Raw genomic sequence first — 15658 nt, 5'->3', positions numbered from 1 at the left:
GGGGCAGTCGGTGGAATGATAAACAGAACATCCTGAGACAGCATTTTCAGCACAAGCTTTATAAAGAACAGAACACATTTCTCCACATTGTACTCAGTCCAGCAGAGCTCAGGCTCTGGGGCTCTTGCTCTTAATCCTCAGTGGAGGCTTCAGGCTTTGCCACGTAGCACATTCTCCAGGGCTCTGGTTACCTGATCAGCACTGAAGTTGTTCAAAGAGACATTCTTCTCTTGGCCAAATGCTGAAGAGAGAGGGAGGTGATTAAGTATCCGCTCTGCACTGTATGGGCTACCAAAGTATAATAAAAGGTCTCTGTCTTCAACTTACAGTCTTGGTAGGATAGGAAGGGTAGTAGAATTTCGGCTGATTCTGGGCAGTCATAATGGGAAGGAAAGTGTTTCAGGAACGTTTTAAGGGGCATGGTAGGCATTTATTATTAACCATTGTGAGCAGTGTATTACATGAGCCTGCCTTTTAATGGTACCCATTCAGTGGCTCCCATTGTTCATCTAAACTAAAGTTATTTGTGTCCATCTCCTTCTCTAGTCTACTGGCTTTTGGGAGGAAAACCTTTGTTCCTCCTCCAAACAATGTTTAGTGCATGGCATACTGCAGTTGTCCACTGTTATAATGGATCTGCCTTGGGTGTGACTCCCTGCCGTCCTCCAGACATTGCTAGGGTAAGGTTTAGTTAAAAGCCGTGATTAAAAATACCATTATTCAGTAAGTATAAATATTTATTGTGTGTCCCTATGTGTCAGACAACATGACAGTAATTTTCAAATTGTGGTAAAATGACACATAGGTAATATATTAATAAGTATGTGGTAAAATTGTATAGGGTAAAGGGGCAATGTTACATAACTGGCCAGGGAATGCCTTTTTGGAGTCTGAATTATAACAAAGAGCCAGCCATGGAAGTCTGGCAGAAGTGCAGTCTAGGAAGGGGGAACAGAGGTAGAAGCTCAACCCTGTTATACATACTAGCTGAATAACCAAGAATCCACCCCTCATATTAATTAAGGTTAAATGAGATTTAGGCAGGAAAGCACTCAGCACAGGGCCTAGCAGTAAGTGCTCAACACAGTCATTATTTTAGATTTTTACTATTGAGATTCTCACACTCTGTCTGGACCGGCACTGACCACACAATTTGGAAGGACCTACACTGATGGACTGGACCAGCATCCCTTCTCCCCTATCTGAAGCCTGTTCTGAATTACAAAGACGACAGCTCCTGATCCCTATGCAGGACGGGGCCCGCCTCCACATAGATGTTATTGGGACACAAAGCATCCTGTAACCCTGCGAATGTATATTTCCTTATCTGCAACGAGGTCAACAGCAAGTCCGAATTCAGTTCCTGAACAGGTTTCTGTGTGACCTTGGGCGGCCCTTTCTTTTCTCGAACCCTTGTTCCTCCACCGGGGTCTCAGGTCCCCGGCGTCCTCTGCTCACCGTAGCGGGCCCAAAGCTTGGGCTGCACATCGGAGCACTCGCGGATTAGGATGGGCAGGTCGGGGTTCGCCTTCTTCAGCTCCACATAGCGTTTCTCGATGAAGTCCCTGCAAGGCCGAAAAGAGCACCGTGCGTGCGGTGTGGGCGCGGACCTCCTCAAACACCCGGGAGGTCGAGGTCGTGACCCCGGCGTCCCGAAGCCCGCCGCCTCACCGGGCCGCGCCTCACCTGACTCCCAGGCTTCCGGGCGAGCGCTGGCATAAGTGGATACGAATCTCACGGAGGCCCGATTTGGCACGGATCCCCCTACTCGCTGCAGCAGCCGCCATCTCGGCTAATACCAAATCATCCGCCCTAGACCTTCCGGCCAAGTGATCCTATCAGACCAGCCGCGGACGCTCCAGCCCCGGGATAGGTTGGCTGGCGTAAGGGGCGGGACCAAGTTTAGCCAATGCCATAAAAGCATTGCGGATCAACTCTTACTCGGATTTCTCCGCCCTCTGTTGCGGCGGAAAAGCTGGGGCACGAAAGGCACTGTGGGTGGACTCTTGAGGTGCATTGTGGGCAGTCGCCTGTCGTTGCCGTGTTGTTGTAGGGTCCTCGGTCGTTGCTGGGTTGAAATACCGCGGACGAAATGCCGGAGCGAGATAGTAAGGCTCGGGTCATCTGCCCTTTCTTCCCCGCGGGACTCGGGACACTTGGCGCGTTATTTTGGCCTCAGAATTTAAGCCGGCTGTGTGCGCGAGGGTGGAGGCGGGCCGGGATGTGGCGCTTGTAGCCTGGCGAAGCAGTTGGGCCCCGAGCGAGGCCGGGCAGCTCCAGACTGTCCCTCAATCTTGTCCTTGCCCCAACCCACGACAGATGAGATTTATCTGTGAACCACCCCCAGACCCCGTCACTTAATTTTTGGTTCCGTAAATTTATCTTTCGTGTAGTATCTTAGGTGTCATCTTCAAGAAGTTTTTGCTAATCCTCCAGCGCTGGTTTAGGGGCCCCCTCCTCTGAGCTCCCATAGATCCTTGAATTTTCCTACTTCAGCACTTGTTACCCTGTATTGTCAGTGTCGATGTTCTTGCCTTTCTTCCTCACTAGATTGTGAGCAACTCAACTACAGGAAAAGACGTCTGTAGATCCCCAACCTTTGCACAAGACCTGACTCTAAAGAGATTGATTAAATTAACATCAATTCCTTTTCTTAGGCGAGCCGTTCTCCAACCCTTTGGCCCCAGATGGCCATGATGTGGACGATCCTCACTCCTTCCACCAGTGAGTGTTTTGATGTAGAACCATGGGAATGAGCTGGGTAATGAGTAAAGTGGTGGTGGTGGTGGTGAAAGAATTCTGAATGTCTTGTCAGCAAGGATGACCAAAAAATCATACCGCTTGCTCTTTATCTTTGTGAACTTTTAACTGGATCAGGCCAACTGCATAAGAGTATTAGAGGGGAAATTATGGCAGGGAGAGTGCTAGTTTTTAAAATTGATGTTTAATTACACGTTATATAGGAATTAATTCTTGTAGGAAATTAAAACATCAGAATAAGGGTAATGTTGTCTTTGATAACATCCCAATTCCATCCCCTTTCTTAGAGGTAACCACCATTACCTTTTTTACACTTATCTTTTTGTCCTACTCTTTTTAAATGCATTTGTGTACACACATTCATATCTGAGTAAAATACATCATTGCTTTGTGAATTAAAATATTAAAATTAATCGGTGATATATTGTCCATATATCAACTTTGCCACCTGTGTTGGGTTTTTTTTTAGTAATTTATTTATTTTTGGCTGCATTGGGTCTTTGTTGCTGCACAAGGGCTTTCTCTAGTTGCAGCAAGCGGGGGCTCCTCTTCATTGCAGTGCGCGGGCTTCTCATTGTGGTGGCTTCTCTTGTTGCGGAGCACGGGCTCTAGGCACGCGGGGTCAGTAGTTGTGGCTCGCAGGCTCTAGAGCGCAGGCTCAGTAGTTGTGGCGCACGGCCTTAGTTGCTCAGTGGCACGTGGGATCTTCCCGGACCAGGGCTCGAACCAGTGTCCCCTGCGTTGGCAGGCGGATTCTTAAGCACTGTGCCACCAGGGAAGTCCCATCCTCTCACTCATTCTTGATTTATAAAACTTTTTTTTTTAGTAGCCGCGAGCAGTGGCTACTCTTTGTTGCAGTGTGCAGGATTCTCATTGCGGTGGCTTCTCTTGTTGCGGAGGACGGGCTCTAGGTACGCAGGCTTCAGTAGTTGTGGCTCGCGGGCTGTAGAGCATAGGCTCAGTAGTTGTGGCACACAGGCTTAGTTGCTCCGCGGCATGTGGGATCTTCCCGGACCGGGGCACGAACCCGTGTCCCCTGCATTGGCAGGCGGACTCTCAACCACTGCGCCACCAGGGAAAACCTTTTTTTTTGGCAGGTGGATTCTTAACCACTGTGCCACCAGAGAAGTCCAATTTATCAAACTTTTTAATCGTTAACAGTCTGATGCATTAAAAGTGGCATGTTCTTTGTTTTAATTTGTTTTTCTCTGATTTCTAGTAAAGTGAACCATATTTTTTACATATTCCTTTTCCAATTCTTATTGGGTACTAATTTTTAAAATTTTCGCACTCTAGATCAAAACTCACCAATGAAGACTTCAGGAAACTTCTCATGACCCCAAGGGCTGCACCTGCTTCTGCACCACCCTCTAAGTCACGTCACCATGAGTAAGTTCTGGGGTGATCCAATCTGTTTCCCATCTCCTTCCTATGGAAAATTTATTGAACTAGTTATCTTAGGAACTGGAAAGCTAATTCTCTTTTGAGGTCCATGGTTCTGATTCCCTGCCTTTTGAGATTGAAGCTCCAGGAAAGACTGGGATGCTGTATGGATCTCATTTTTTAAAAAATATTTACTTATTTATTTGGCTGTGCCGAGTCTTAGTTGTGGCACACGGGATCTTTTAGTTGCTGCATGCAGAATTTTTAGTTGTGGTGTGTGAACTCTTAGTTGCGGCATGTGGGATCTAGTTCCTTGACCAGGGATTGAACCTGGGCCCCCTGCATTGGGAGCATGGAGTCTTAGCCACTGGACTACCAGGGAAGTCCCATGGGGATCTCATTTTTTCTCAGACTATGTTCCATGGACCATTTGTACTAGAGTTATTGCTGGTGCTTAAATAAGTAGATTTCTGGGTCCATTCTAGCCCCACGGACTCAAATTCTAGGGCAGATATTTGGGAATATATAATTTTAATAGTCCTTCAGGTGGTTGTGATGCTTTCTAAAGCTTGAGAACCACTCACCTACAAATATTGACATGGATCTCTGCCTGATTGAAACTGGTCAGCTATTGCTGTGGTCAGTATTCTAAGCCTTTCTTCAGTCCTCAAAGCCACTTCTTGGGGTTTCTGGGGCTGTGGCAATATTTTGCAATCAGTGAATTTCTTTCTTTTCTAGGATGCCAAGGGAGTACAATGAGGATGAAGATCCAGCTGCACGAAGGAGAAAAAAGAAAAGGTAAAGGAAGGATGGAAGAGTGTTGGGTTTTATGGTGGATACTGTTCGGGGAAAAGGAGTAGGGGCTAGTTATGAGGCAAGAGACTGAGGTTTTCCTTTCTTGTCTTGAGAGTCTCTGCTTTCATAGTGGAGAGGAATGATATTTAGAATGGCTGTTTAGGGCTTTGGAGTCAGCTTGTGTTTTAATCTCATCTTTACCAGTTTCTAGCTGGATGCCGTGGGCATTTTGTTTAACCTCTCTAATCCTCAGTATTTTCATGGGTGGAATCAAGATAGTGATAATAACTGTTATCAGGTTGTCACGAGGATCAACTGTGATAGTCCATGTAAACACTTAGTACCAGTGCCTGGCATATAGTAACCACCCAGTTAATTTTGGCTGCCGTCAGTTATCATTGTCATTGCTATTATTTATATGATACTAAGCTTCCTAGACCTGGTACTTTTCTTTTTTCTTTTTTCTTGAGGAGGACTGGCAAGGAATGATATATTTTCAGGTGATATTTGGAACGTGATAAAAACTCAGACTTCCTGGTTGCCGTATGGTAAAGTCTCATACTTGTAGAGACTCGGTGATGTAGAGTTAGGTGACATCAAAGGATTCTGAAGTGACAGATGGAGTATACTATGGTGGCATTAGAACAGTGTATCTGTGAGCTGGGAGATGCTGTAGTTCTGCTTTTGAGGAATATCAAGAGGTGGCCAGCAGTTCTATGAGGATATATATGAACTTTCAGCATAGAGAGTTGGGTGAAGGTATAGGGAAACAGGCAGGAACAGTTCTGCTGAGCCTTACACATTTGCCTTTCTCTGGTCACAGTTATTATGCCAAACTTCGCCAACAAGAAATTGAGAGAGAAAGAGAACTAGCAGAGAAGTACCGGGACCGTGCCAAGGAACGGCGGGATGGAGTGAACAAAGATTATGAGGAAACTGAGCTGATCAGCACCACAGCTAACTACAGGGCTGTGGGCCCCACTGCTGAGGCGTGAGTACCGAGTGGGCCAGGGCATGGTTCCCTCAGCATTGCAAAGTCATACAATGGCAGTATGAATTCTTCCTCACATTTTCCTTGCTCTGGAAAGCCATTTCCCCATGCCAAGCCATTTCAAGAGGCACTTGCCACCCACAAAGGATGGTTCTTATGTGGCCTCTTTCATTCTACAGGGACAAATCAGCTGCAGAGAAGAGAAGACAGTTGATCCAGGAGTCCAAATTTTTGGGTGGTGACATGGAACACACCCATTTGGTGAAAGGCTTGGATTTTGCTCTGCTTCAGAAGGTGAGCTTTGTTGGTAGATGGAGAGTAATACTAGCATGCTGAATGCTCACCTTTTGGGGTGAGGAGGGAGACTGCTGTTAGTTCAGACCATGTAGAAGAACTAACGGTGTCCCCTCTGTAGGACTAATTGCTATTCATCCTTCAAGTCTCAGCCTCAGTTTTATCTTATTGGGTAAACAAACCTTCCCTGATCACCTGTGTATTGTTAAGTCTCCCCACTCCTCACCTCCCACTACCTGCACCCTTGCATAGCTCTTCTGTTTTACTTACAGCAGTTATCACACTTTGTTGTTTAATCGTTTAATTTGTCTGTCTCTCTTTTTATAAGCTCCATTAGGGCAAGGACTATATTGTTTTGTTCAGTATTGAGTTCTTAGTTCCTGGCACAGTGTGGTATAATGGTGTTCAGTAAGGATATGTAAAGTGAATAAATGTCTAAACCTTACTTGCTTTCCTGTTAGGTACGAGCTGAAATTGCCAGCAAAGAGAAAGAGGAGGAAGAACTGATGGAAAAGCCCCAGAAGGAAACCAAGTAAATAAACATCAGGGAGAGCTTGAGAGTTTAGAAAGGAGGGGCCAAAAGTAGGAACACATTTAGCAAAAATGTTCTTTTTGTCTTTTCAGGAAAGATGAGGATCCTGAAAATAAAATAGAATTTAAAACACGTTTGGGTGAGTACAGAATTTCTACACTAGTGGCTCTGCATTCCAGGGGAATTGTAAGGAATTTAGTGCTCTGGATGGAATATGCTTCCCCTTTCCCTCAATCTACTTTTATCTCTTTTTTGTCCCCAAACCAGCTACTTCCCACAAAATACTCTAATAGAACTCAGATGTAGACTTAGTTATTTCATATATATTACTAATGTCCCCTCAGTTAGGTTGGAAACTCTTTCAGATTTGGGCTTATCCATATGGGAGGTAGCATGGTTGATGATTAAAAACTCAGAATCCAGAAACCTGCATTTGAATCCTGTAATGAAATCACACTAAGCATGTGATTTTGGGTGCAACCAACTTAACTTCTCATCTTCTGTTTGTCCACTTTCAAAAATGGGGTTAACGTTCACCTCATGGGATTACTGGGACGAAGAGAAATAATACATGGCAACATGCCTATCACACTGAGCATATAGTAGAGCTATTTTTTCCCATCTTCATCAGTATTACCTTAAACTTCATCCTTCTTCCTCACAGGGCCTAATACAATGCTAGGCACATAGTGCCCTTGAGAAGGCAATGTAGGAAGGGTGGATAAGAGCTCAGGCTTTGGAGTTAAATGGCCGGGGTCCCATTCTTCGTTCTGTCGCTTAGTAGCTATAGGACTTGCAATAGTCATATGACTTAAGTGGTAGTAAAACCCTTACTTCTCAGCCCTAGTATTCTTATCAGCTAAAAGGAGATAATAATGACCACCTCACAGGGCTGTTGTGAAGACTGAATGAAGCAAAGCAAGCATAACACTTGGCATGGTGGCTGGCACACAGTAACCACTTAGTAAACAGTAGCTGTTATTGTAGAAGTTTCTCACTGGCTACTTGCTGCTCTTTCTCTTTTTTGTAGGCCGAAATGTTTACCGCATGCTCTTCAAGAGCAAAGCGTATGAGCGGAATGAGCTGTTTCTTCCAGGCCGCATGGCCTATGTGGTAGACCTGGATGATGAGTATGCTGACACTGACATCCCCACTACTCTCATCCGCAGCAAAGCTGATTGCCCCACCATGGAGGTGAGTGACCCAAGTCCCGAGAGCCTGCTATGTGAGCCTCAAACCTGGGAATCAGCTTCACTTCTGCCCTGAGCCTCATCTACCACATTTAACCAAGTCCTGCCCACCTTTTAACCTCCTAAATCTCAGTTGAATCCATTCACTTTTTTCTATCTCCACCAACAACACAATAACATTCCAGTCTAAGCCATCATCTCTTGGGACTTCCCTAGTGATCCAGTGGTTAAGACTCTGTACTTCCAATGCAGGGAGCATGGGTTCGATTCCTGGTTGGGGAAATAAGATCCCACATCCTGTGCAGCATGGCCAAAAAAAAAAGTCATCATCTCTTGTTGGCACTATTAAAAGGGGCTCCTAGTTGGTTTCCCCACTTCCACTGTGGTTCCCTTCCAATATTCTATTTATTTTTAGTATTGTTGAGATGTAAGTCACATACCAAACAGTTCACCCCTTTAAAGTGTACAATTCAGTGGCTTTTAGTATTTTCATAGAATTGTACAACCGGCATCAGAATCAATTTTAAAACATTTTCATCATTCCAAAAAGAAACCCTGTACTCTTTAGCCATTACCACTCCCCACATCTTTCCGTCCCCTTGTCCATTATCATTTTTACACATGGCCAGAGTAATCATTTAACAGCATGACTTTTTCTCATCATGGTTTAGAAGGTTTTTTTTTTTTCTGCCTTCACTACTGTCATTTTTTTTTTTTAAGATAATTTTTTAGAGCAGTTTAAAGTTCACAGCAGAGCTTCCCTGGTGGTGCAGTGGTTAAGAATCTGCCTGCCAATGCAGGGGACATGGGTTCGAGCCCTGGTCCAGGAAGATCCCACATACCGCGGAGCAGCTAAGCCCGTGTGCCACAACTACTGAGCCTGCGCTCTCGACCCCACGAGCCACAACTACTGAAGCCTGCGCACCTAGAGCCCATGCTCCGCAATAAGAGAAGCCACTGCAATGAGAAGCCCGTGCACTGCAATGAAGAGTAGCCCCCGCTCGCTGCAACTAGAGAAAGCCCGCGCACAGCAACAAAGACCCAGTGTAGCCAGAAATAAATTAATTAATTAATTTTTTAAAAAAGTTCACAGCAAAATTGAGAGGAAGGTACAGAGATTTCCCATATGTGCCCTGCCCCCAGTTTAGAAGATTTGATGGTTTCTTTATTTTTAAAAAATATTTATTTATTTATTTTATTTTTGGCTGCATCGGGTCTTAGTTTTGCAGGATCTTTGTTGCAGTACACGGGCTCTATAGTTGTGGTTCACGTGCTCAGTAGTTGTGGCGCAGGGCCTTAGTTGTTCCATAGATGTGGGATCTTACTTCTCCAACCAGGGATAGAACCCGTGTTCCCTGCATTGGAAGGTGGATTCTTAACCACTGGACTGCCAGGGAAGCCCCTTGATGGTTTTTTAGTGTTAGGATAAAGACCAAAATCTTTTTTTTTTTTTAATTAATTAATTTATATTTGGCTGCATTGGGTCTTTGTTGCTGTGTGCAGGCTTTCTCTAGTTGCGGTGAGCGGGGGCCCCTCTTCATTGTGGTGCCCGGGCTTCGCGTTGCCGTGGCTTCTCTTGTTGCGGAGCACGGGCTGTAGGCGCGCGGGCTTCAGTAGTTGTGGCTTGCGGGCTCCAGAGCGCAAGCTCAGTAGTTGCGGTGCACGGGCTTTGTTGCTCCCTGGCATGTGGGATCTTCCCTGACCAGGGCTCAAACCCGTGCAGGCAGATTATTAACCACTGCGCCACCAGGGAATCCCAAGGCCAAAGTCTGTATCATGGCTTGTGAGGCTCTGTAACTCCTGGCCTCTCCAGCCTCTTTCTACCATGCTTCCCAGTTTATTCTCCAGTCATCCTGGCTTTCTTGAATGTACTAGATTTACTTATGACCCAGGCCGTTGTATGCTGTTTCATCTGTCTGGAATATCCTTTTACAACACCTCCTTTCCCTGTCTTCACCTACTTAATTCTCACTTATCCTTTAATTTGTTAATTTGTTAAGTAAATGAATGAGTAAATGAAGAGAGTCCTGCTCAGTGGGATAACATTCTTGCTCCTTGGGGGTTTTCAGGCCCAGACCACACTGACCACAAATGACATTGTCATCAGCAAGCTCACCCAGATCCTTTCCTACCTGAGGCAGGGTACCCGCAACAAGAAGCTCAAAAAGAAAGATAAAGGTAATCTGGAGAGTTAGGGAGAGAAACCTTACCCCTGGAGGGGCATCTGAGATGGAACCAAGGTCTCCTGGAGCTTCCAGAACATTGGGAGTCTCCTGGGGACCAGAGAAAAATGGGAGCAGTGGAGCATTAGCAAGGGATGGTTACATCCAGGTTCTGTCTGCTTGACCCACCCAGGAAGCAGTGGTCAGTTTTGAGGCTTGAGGAGGGGGAGTATGGGGTAGCTTTTGTTGTCCCATCTTTTAAACAGAAGATGTTTAAAAGGGCATTGAGAACTGAAAAGCATGGTGAGGCTGAGTGGGAAATAACTCAGGAGTGTCTTCCTCACTCCTCTCTTTATGTTACAGGGAAAATGGAAGAGAAGAAACCCCCTGAGGCTGACATGAAGTATGTATCGTAGCCCTTGACCCCTGATCTGAGGGAGGAAGGGCCTCTGGGTTTCCTGTCTTTGGCATTTGGGGGAGGCCTTGGTGTGAGAATCTGGAGAAATGGCCAGGGGAAATGGAAGTTTGTGTGACCTTGTCAGCTAGGGATCTCTGTTTTCCTAGTATATTTGAAGACATTGGGGATTATGTGCCCTCCACAACCAAGACACCTCGAGACAAGGAGCGGGAGAGATACCGGGAACGAGAGCGTGATCGGGAGAGAGACAGAGACCGTGACAGAGAGCGAGAACGCGATCGAGAGCGGGAGCGGGACCGAGAGAGAGAAGAAGAGAAGAAGAGGCACAGCTACTTTGAGAAGCCAAAAGTGGACGATGAGGTGAGATGTAGTCCCGGGCACTAGGTGGCAGAGCTGCCCATCTCTGTGGCTGCCCAACCAGGTACAGAACCCCTCTGTTATGTAGGTGGCTCATGGTTTCACAGCAGCAACTGGGTCAGTTAATCCAGGGTAGGAACCATCCTGGAAATGGGGGCAGGGGGTAGGGTAGGGAATTGATTCAAACTTGGGGGAGAGATGAGTGGGCATCCCTCCTGGTGACACTCACTTCAGTTTCTGTTTTCTTTCCAGCCCATGGATGTTGACAAAGGTGAGTTTTAGCCATGGCATCTTGCATTGGCTCTGGCAGTGCTGCTTTCCTCTGGGCTGAGAGTCTGACCCAGAACTCAGAGTTGCCAAGGGGGGCACTGGGGGACTTCCTAGTTCTGGGTTCTCGGAAGATCCGTGTCTTGCTTTATGGAATAGACAGAAGATGAGTCTGGAGTTCTGTCTGTCTTCCTGGGCAAGGGCAGGGCATATTTGCTCTGTTTGATATAATTCTCCCAGCTGTGGCGTTCTGAAGACATGGGGCAGGTTGAGTGGACAGTATTCTGGGCACACTAGTGCATCTCAAGCAGAGTAGCTCATTTTGAATTGGAATTTGATTAAAACTTTGTTAGCTAAAGGGTTCTGTTGCTTAAAAAATGTTGTTACGAAAGGCACAGGTGGGAAGTGTGTTGTGGGGAAGAGGTTGTAAGCTCCTTATTTCAAAGTCTGAACAGAGTTCTCTTTCGCCCAGGACCCGGATCCGCCAAGGAGCTGATCAAGTCGATCAATGAAAAGTTTGCTGGATCTGCTGGCTGGGAAGGCACTGAATCATATCCTTTATTTCAGCGTGTTCATTCCAACTCCACCTGCCTCCCTGCTTCCCCACAACCTCCCCACCCCCATCTCGCTCTTTCCCTTTTGTGCTGAATTTTGACAAGGATGAAGTCATGACTTTCCCCTTTCTCAGAGGACTCATTCATGTTCACAGCCCTCTCCTTAGAGTTTTCATGTTGGGGCTTCTAGCCCTTGGCCCTTCCTGCTTGAAGTTTTTCTGCTATTGGGAGAATTATTTTCTTTAACATAACATATGCTGAAGAAGCCAGAAGACAAGAAGCAGCTGGGAGATTTCTTTGGCATGTCCAATAGCTATGCTGAGTGCTACCCAGCCACGTACGTGAGACTCTGTTACAAAGAAGGAGGCTGGGATGATTGCAGAACAAGGTGGGGGGGGGAGTGAGGTGTAAATTTGATTTGTTGGGACCCAGGGGTACTTCTTACTGGGTAAAGTATTCTGTTAGGCTCTGAGTGGGAGGCCTAGGAGGGGTGGTTGTTCCTAGGCATATAGCCTCTTAGTGGTAGGTTTCTGCATGAACCATAGGAGTCTGGGTCTGCACCATCTCTTTAACTGTTGCTTCTCTTTAGGATGGATGACATGGCTGTGGACAGTGACGAGGAGGTGGATTATAGCAAAATGGACCAGGTGTGGAGCTGGAAGGATGGGTGGGGACAGTTACTCTTTAGCGCATATCCCCTTCCCTCCTCCCAAATGATCTGTTTCATTTCCTGGGCCTCATCTTCCTTCAGCTGCAGCAATAGGAACAGCAGCATTGTGGGGTCCTGGGCAGCTTGACTGTTTTAAAGCATCTGTACAAAGTCAAAAAATGAGATAGGGCCATAAATATATTACTTTTTATTTTCTGTAAAGTGCCAGGCTTTGATTTCCATCCTAGGGAGTAAGCAGGCCTTTAGTGCACGTGTAGAAAGGGAAGAAGGAATTTCAGTTTTTAGAAAATAACTGGAAAACAAACAAACAAACTGAGTTTTATTCTAGCCAGGATTGACATTTTCCTCTAAGCCTTAAAACAAAAACAAACGAACAAAGACACCAACAAACACTAACACCATTAAGGGTGAAGAAGTGTCATATACTTTTCCTTGTTTTCTCTGTACTGCAATGCTTAATAGCATGGTTTAATTCTATCTTGGAGCCTTGCTTAACCCTGGCTCTGCCAGGTATTGGTTTTGTGACCAAGCCAACTTATTTTACTGCTTTTTCCTCAGTTTCCTCATTAGAAAAATGGAGAGAACTATAGTTCTCTCTTAATAGAGTTTTTGAGAGAATTAAATAAGATACATTTTTAGTGTTCAGAATGATGCCTGGCACATAGTAAGTACACAGTTAACATTTATTATTGTTTATTAGGGTAGGATTTATGAATGATAAAACCTGGGATTATGGGAGAGCCTGGCTTTAATCAAGGGCTAAAATCTCATTTCCACTGACATCTTTTCCTTCCCTGCCCCCCATTCTGTCCTGCAACAGGGTAACAAGAAAGGCCCTTTAGGCCGCTGGGACTTTGATACCCAGGAGGAATACAGCGAGTATATGAACAACAAGGAGGCTTTGCCCAAGTGAGTCTTGGTACTAAATACAGCTAAGAGTGAGGAGAGGGATGGTGGTGGGGGTGGACTAGCCCACAGCAGATTAGAGGGTGTAGTCTGGCTGAAACATTCTGAAATCGGTTCTCTGCTCACCGGGTCTCCTGGGAACACCTAGCTACTGCTATTCAACCTCGGATGCCTTCTTCCCTCAACTGCCCTTTTTTTTCCCTCAGGGCTGCATTTCAGTACGGCATCAAGATGTCTGAAGGGCGTAAAACCAGGCGCTTTAAGGAAACCAATGACAAAGCAGAGCTTGATCGCCAATGGAAAAAGATTAGTGCGGTAAGTGGGACTGGTTCTGGGTGGGAGAGCTTCAGCTGGGAGGAGATACTGGCCCACAGATTCGGGAACAGGCAGTGGGTCAGAGAGCCATGGAAGTAGGAGAGAGGTCAGCCTTGGGTCTCAGGTGAGCTTAGACTGGCAGCATAACCATCAACTATAACTTCTTTTTGCAGATCATTGAGAAGAGGAAGAAGATGGAAGCCGATGGGTGAGCAGCAGCATTCTTCCTCTGTGAGACTGGTGAGAACTGCTTAGTGTATTGATCTTATGCTCATTTCTCTTTCTATTGCAGGGTTGAAGTGAAAAGACCAAAATACTAATCTCTGGTTCCAACCCCAAGAATAATCTCCACAAGGATGTGCTCTCCACTGCTCGCTTTCTACAATTCCAAAAAAAGTTGCACGATGTTTTTTTTTTTTGTGAATGTGTATAAAATTTCATTGTATAATCTTTTGGTTCCATTAAAATTGGTTAACCTCCTCTTTTATCTTCTCTATGTTGAGGGCCCAGATGCACCAAGAGGGCTACTAATTCCATATACATGTGATTGTATAAAAATCACATGGAGAAAGTCAGCTCAGTCCTTTCCTGAGCTGTGGCTCTAGATTCCTAAGCAGGACATATACTAGCCAGGGTGCCCAGTGGAGGAGGGAAGAATGACCCTCACTGTCAGGCAAGAGGTGGATAGAGAAACTTAAGGATGATTGGTCTTAAATATCAGACTCATCTGGGCCCATCCGGGGACCTAGTCTTAGGGCAGAGTTTCCCTGGGAATTAGGGTCAGCCCAGTGGGCTGCCAGTCTGATCCCAAGGTTGTGCAGGACTGGGCTCTAGGTAAAGGCACCTGATGAGAAACACTCCTGGGAACAAAAACCCTTCACAAATTTATGCCCTTCTGGGATCTTTAGTAATTCCAAGCACAAATCACTGCTTACCTGGTTGAAGGGGAAGTGCCTTGGAGAATCCCTGTCCTAGACCAGAAGAGTTTAGTGCCCTTCAACACACTGAAAGTTTGCCAAGGCCCAGGGTGGGATCGCTGGCCTCCAAATCACTCCATCCCCACCCTTTTCCTCTTGGCTCATTGCCAGCACTTTGGTCTGGTACGCATCAGCAAAGGTCACCAGTTCTTTCTGGCTGGATCCATAGCTGCCACTGCCTGCCCTGAGCTAAGACTTGTGGGCTTACAAGATCCAAGAAGAGCTAGATGGCTACTTTAGCCATTGCCTTTGGTTACTTTCACCTTGACAGGGCAAGAGCTTTTTGAGGAAGCCAGCTTTATGCACGGCGCCTAGGAGGCTGAAATTGGGCACTGTCTGCAATAGCACCTAGAATGGCTAATTTCAGACAGTAAGTGACACCCTGATGTCATGGCTGTAGGCAGCAGTCACAATTAGGAAAAAGGTCACAGAGACCCACCTGGCTCAGATGAAGGTACCTAGAGGGTCATTAAGATCGAGACCTTCTGGGGGTTGACTGCCAGTTTAAAATAAGTTTCTGCAAGAACCACCAAGCCTTGTGGAAGTAACCAAGATCCAGACAGGAGCACATGCTCCTCCTTATCTGCCCCACCATACACAGTGCTCTCATCTTTGCGGAACCTTTGGTAACCGGGATGTCCAGAATGTCAACTGTTGTGCCCATTTTTCCTTTTCAGCAACTCCTTGCCAGCTCTGAGCACAGCTGGCCCAGTCCCGCTGAGGGTCTGTAGCCAAACGGTAGGAACGGGTGGGGCGCTGTTGCTTTGGCCGCGAGGATGTTCAGCATGGAGGGCTGCAGCTTAATAAGTGTGTGCGCGTACTGCCTGCTGTCTACGACCCCCGCAGGTCAAATTCTCGCGGCGTGGGCTTTTGTCGCTTACTGACCAAACTGGCTGTCGCTTGTCTTGGTCTTTCACCAAACCATGAACGACTGGCGTCCCGCTCTTCTCTCCCGAAGGCAGGCAGGCAGGCAGTCATCCTTTACTGATTGCGGGAGACAGTACCAAACTGTCAGCACCGCTCAGGAAAAGGGGAAAGAACTTAAACGCAGTTCTCGACTTTACGTGAAGTGACCAAGGAAGGGACT

At 46.3% G+C, this 15658-nt stretch overlaps 2 protein-coding genes across 2 annotated transcripts; one reads left to right on the top strand and one right to left on the bottom strand.

Moving 5' to 3' along the window:
* Window positions 1-38: 38 nt before the first annotated feature.
* NDUFA2 (NADH:ubiquinone oxidoreductase subunit A2) lies at window positions 39-1875 on the bottom strand. Its single transcript, XM_027095447.1, has 3 exons — window positions 1687-1875; window positions 1459-1565; window positions 39-241 (listed from the first exon to the last, which is right to left on the bottom strand). The coding sequence occupies exons 1-3, from the start codon at window positions 1785-1787 to the stop codon at window positions 150-152; spliced, it is 300 nt and encodes a 99-aa protein (XP_026951248.1). The 5' UTR covers window positions 1788-1875; the 3' UTR covers window positions 39-149.
* An 88-nt stretch (window positions 1876-1963) lies between these two features.
* Window positions 1964-14072, top strand: IK (IK cytokine). The gene is made up of 20 exons (XM_027095337.1): window positions 1964-2108; window positions 2658-2724; window positions 4057-4149; window positions 4882-4941; window positions 5762-5929; window positions 6109-6223; window positions 6685-6755; window positions 6848-6894; window positions 7786-7949; window positions 10015-10123; window positions 10471-10510; window positions 10672-10885; window positions 11135-11153; window positions 11622-11700; window positions 11960-12040; window positions 12293-12350; window positions 13194-13282; window positions 13486-13594; window positions 13768-13802; window positions 13887-14072. The coding sequence occupies exons 1-20, from the start codon at window positions 2093-2095 to the stop codon at window positions 13912-13914; spliced, it is 1662 nt and encodes a 553-aa protein (XP_026951138.1). The 5' UTR covers window positions 1964-2092; the 3' UTR covers window positions 13915-14072.
* Window positions 14073-15658: the final 1586 nt, after the last annotated feature.

The sequence above is a fragment of the Aethalodelphis obliquidens genome, unplaced genomic scaffold, assembly GCF_003676395.1.
Source record: "Aethalodelphis obliquidens isolate GAN/ISIS:26980383/991018 unplaced genomic scaffold, ASM367639v1 scaffold4, whole genome shotgun sequence".
Taxonomy (NCBI): Eukaryota; Metazoa; Chordata; class Mammalia; order Artiodactyla; family Delphinidae; genus Aethalodelphis; species Aethalodelphis obliquidens.
This window is presented reverse-complemented; position numbering and strand designations above follow the sequence as displayed.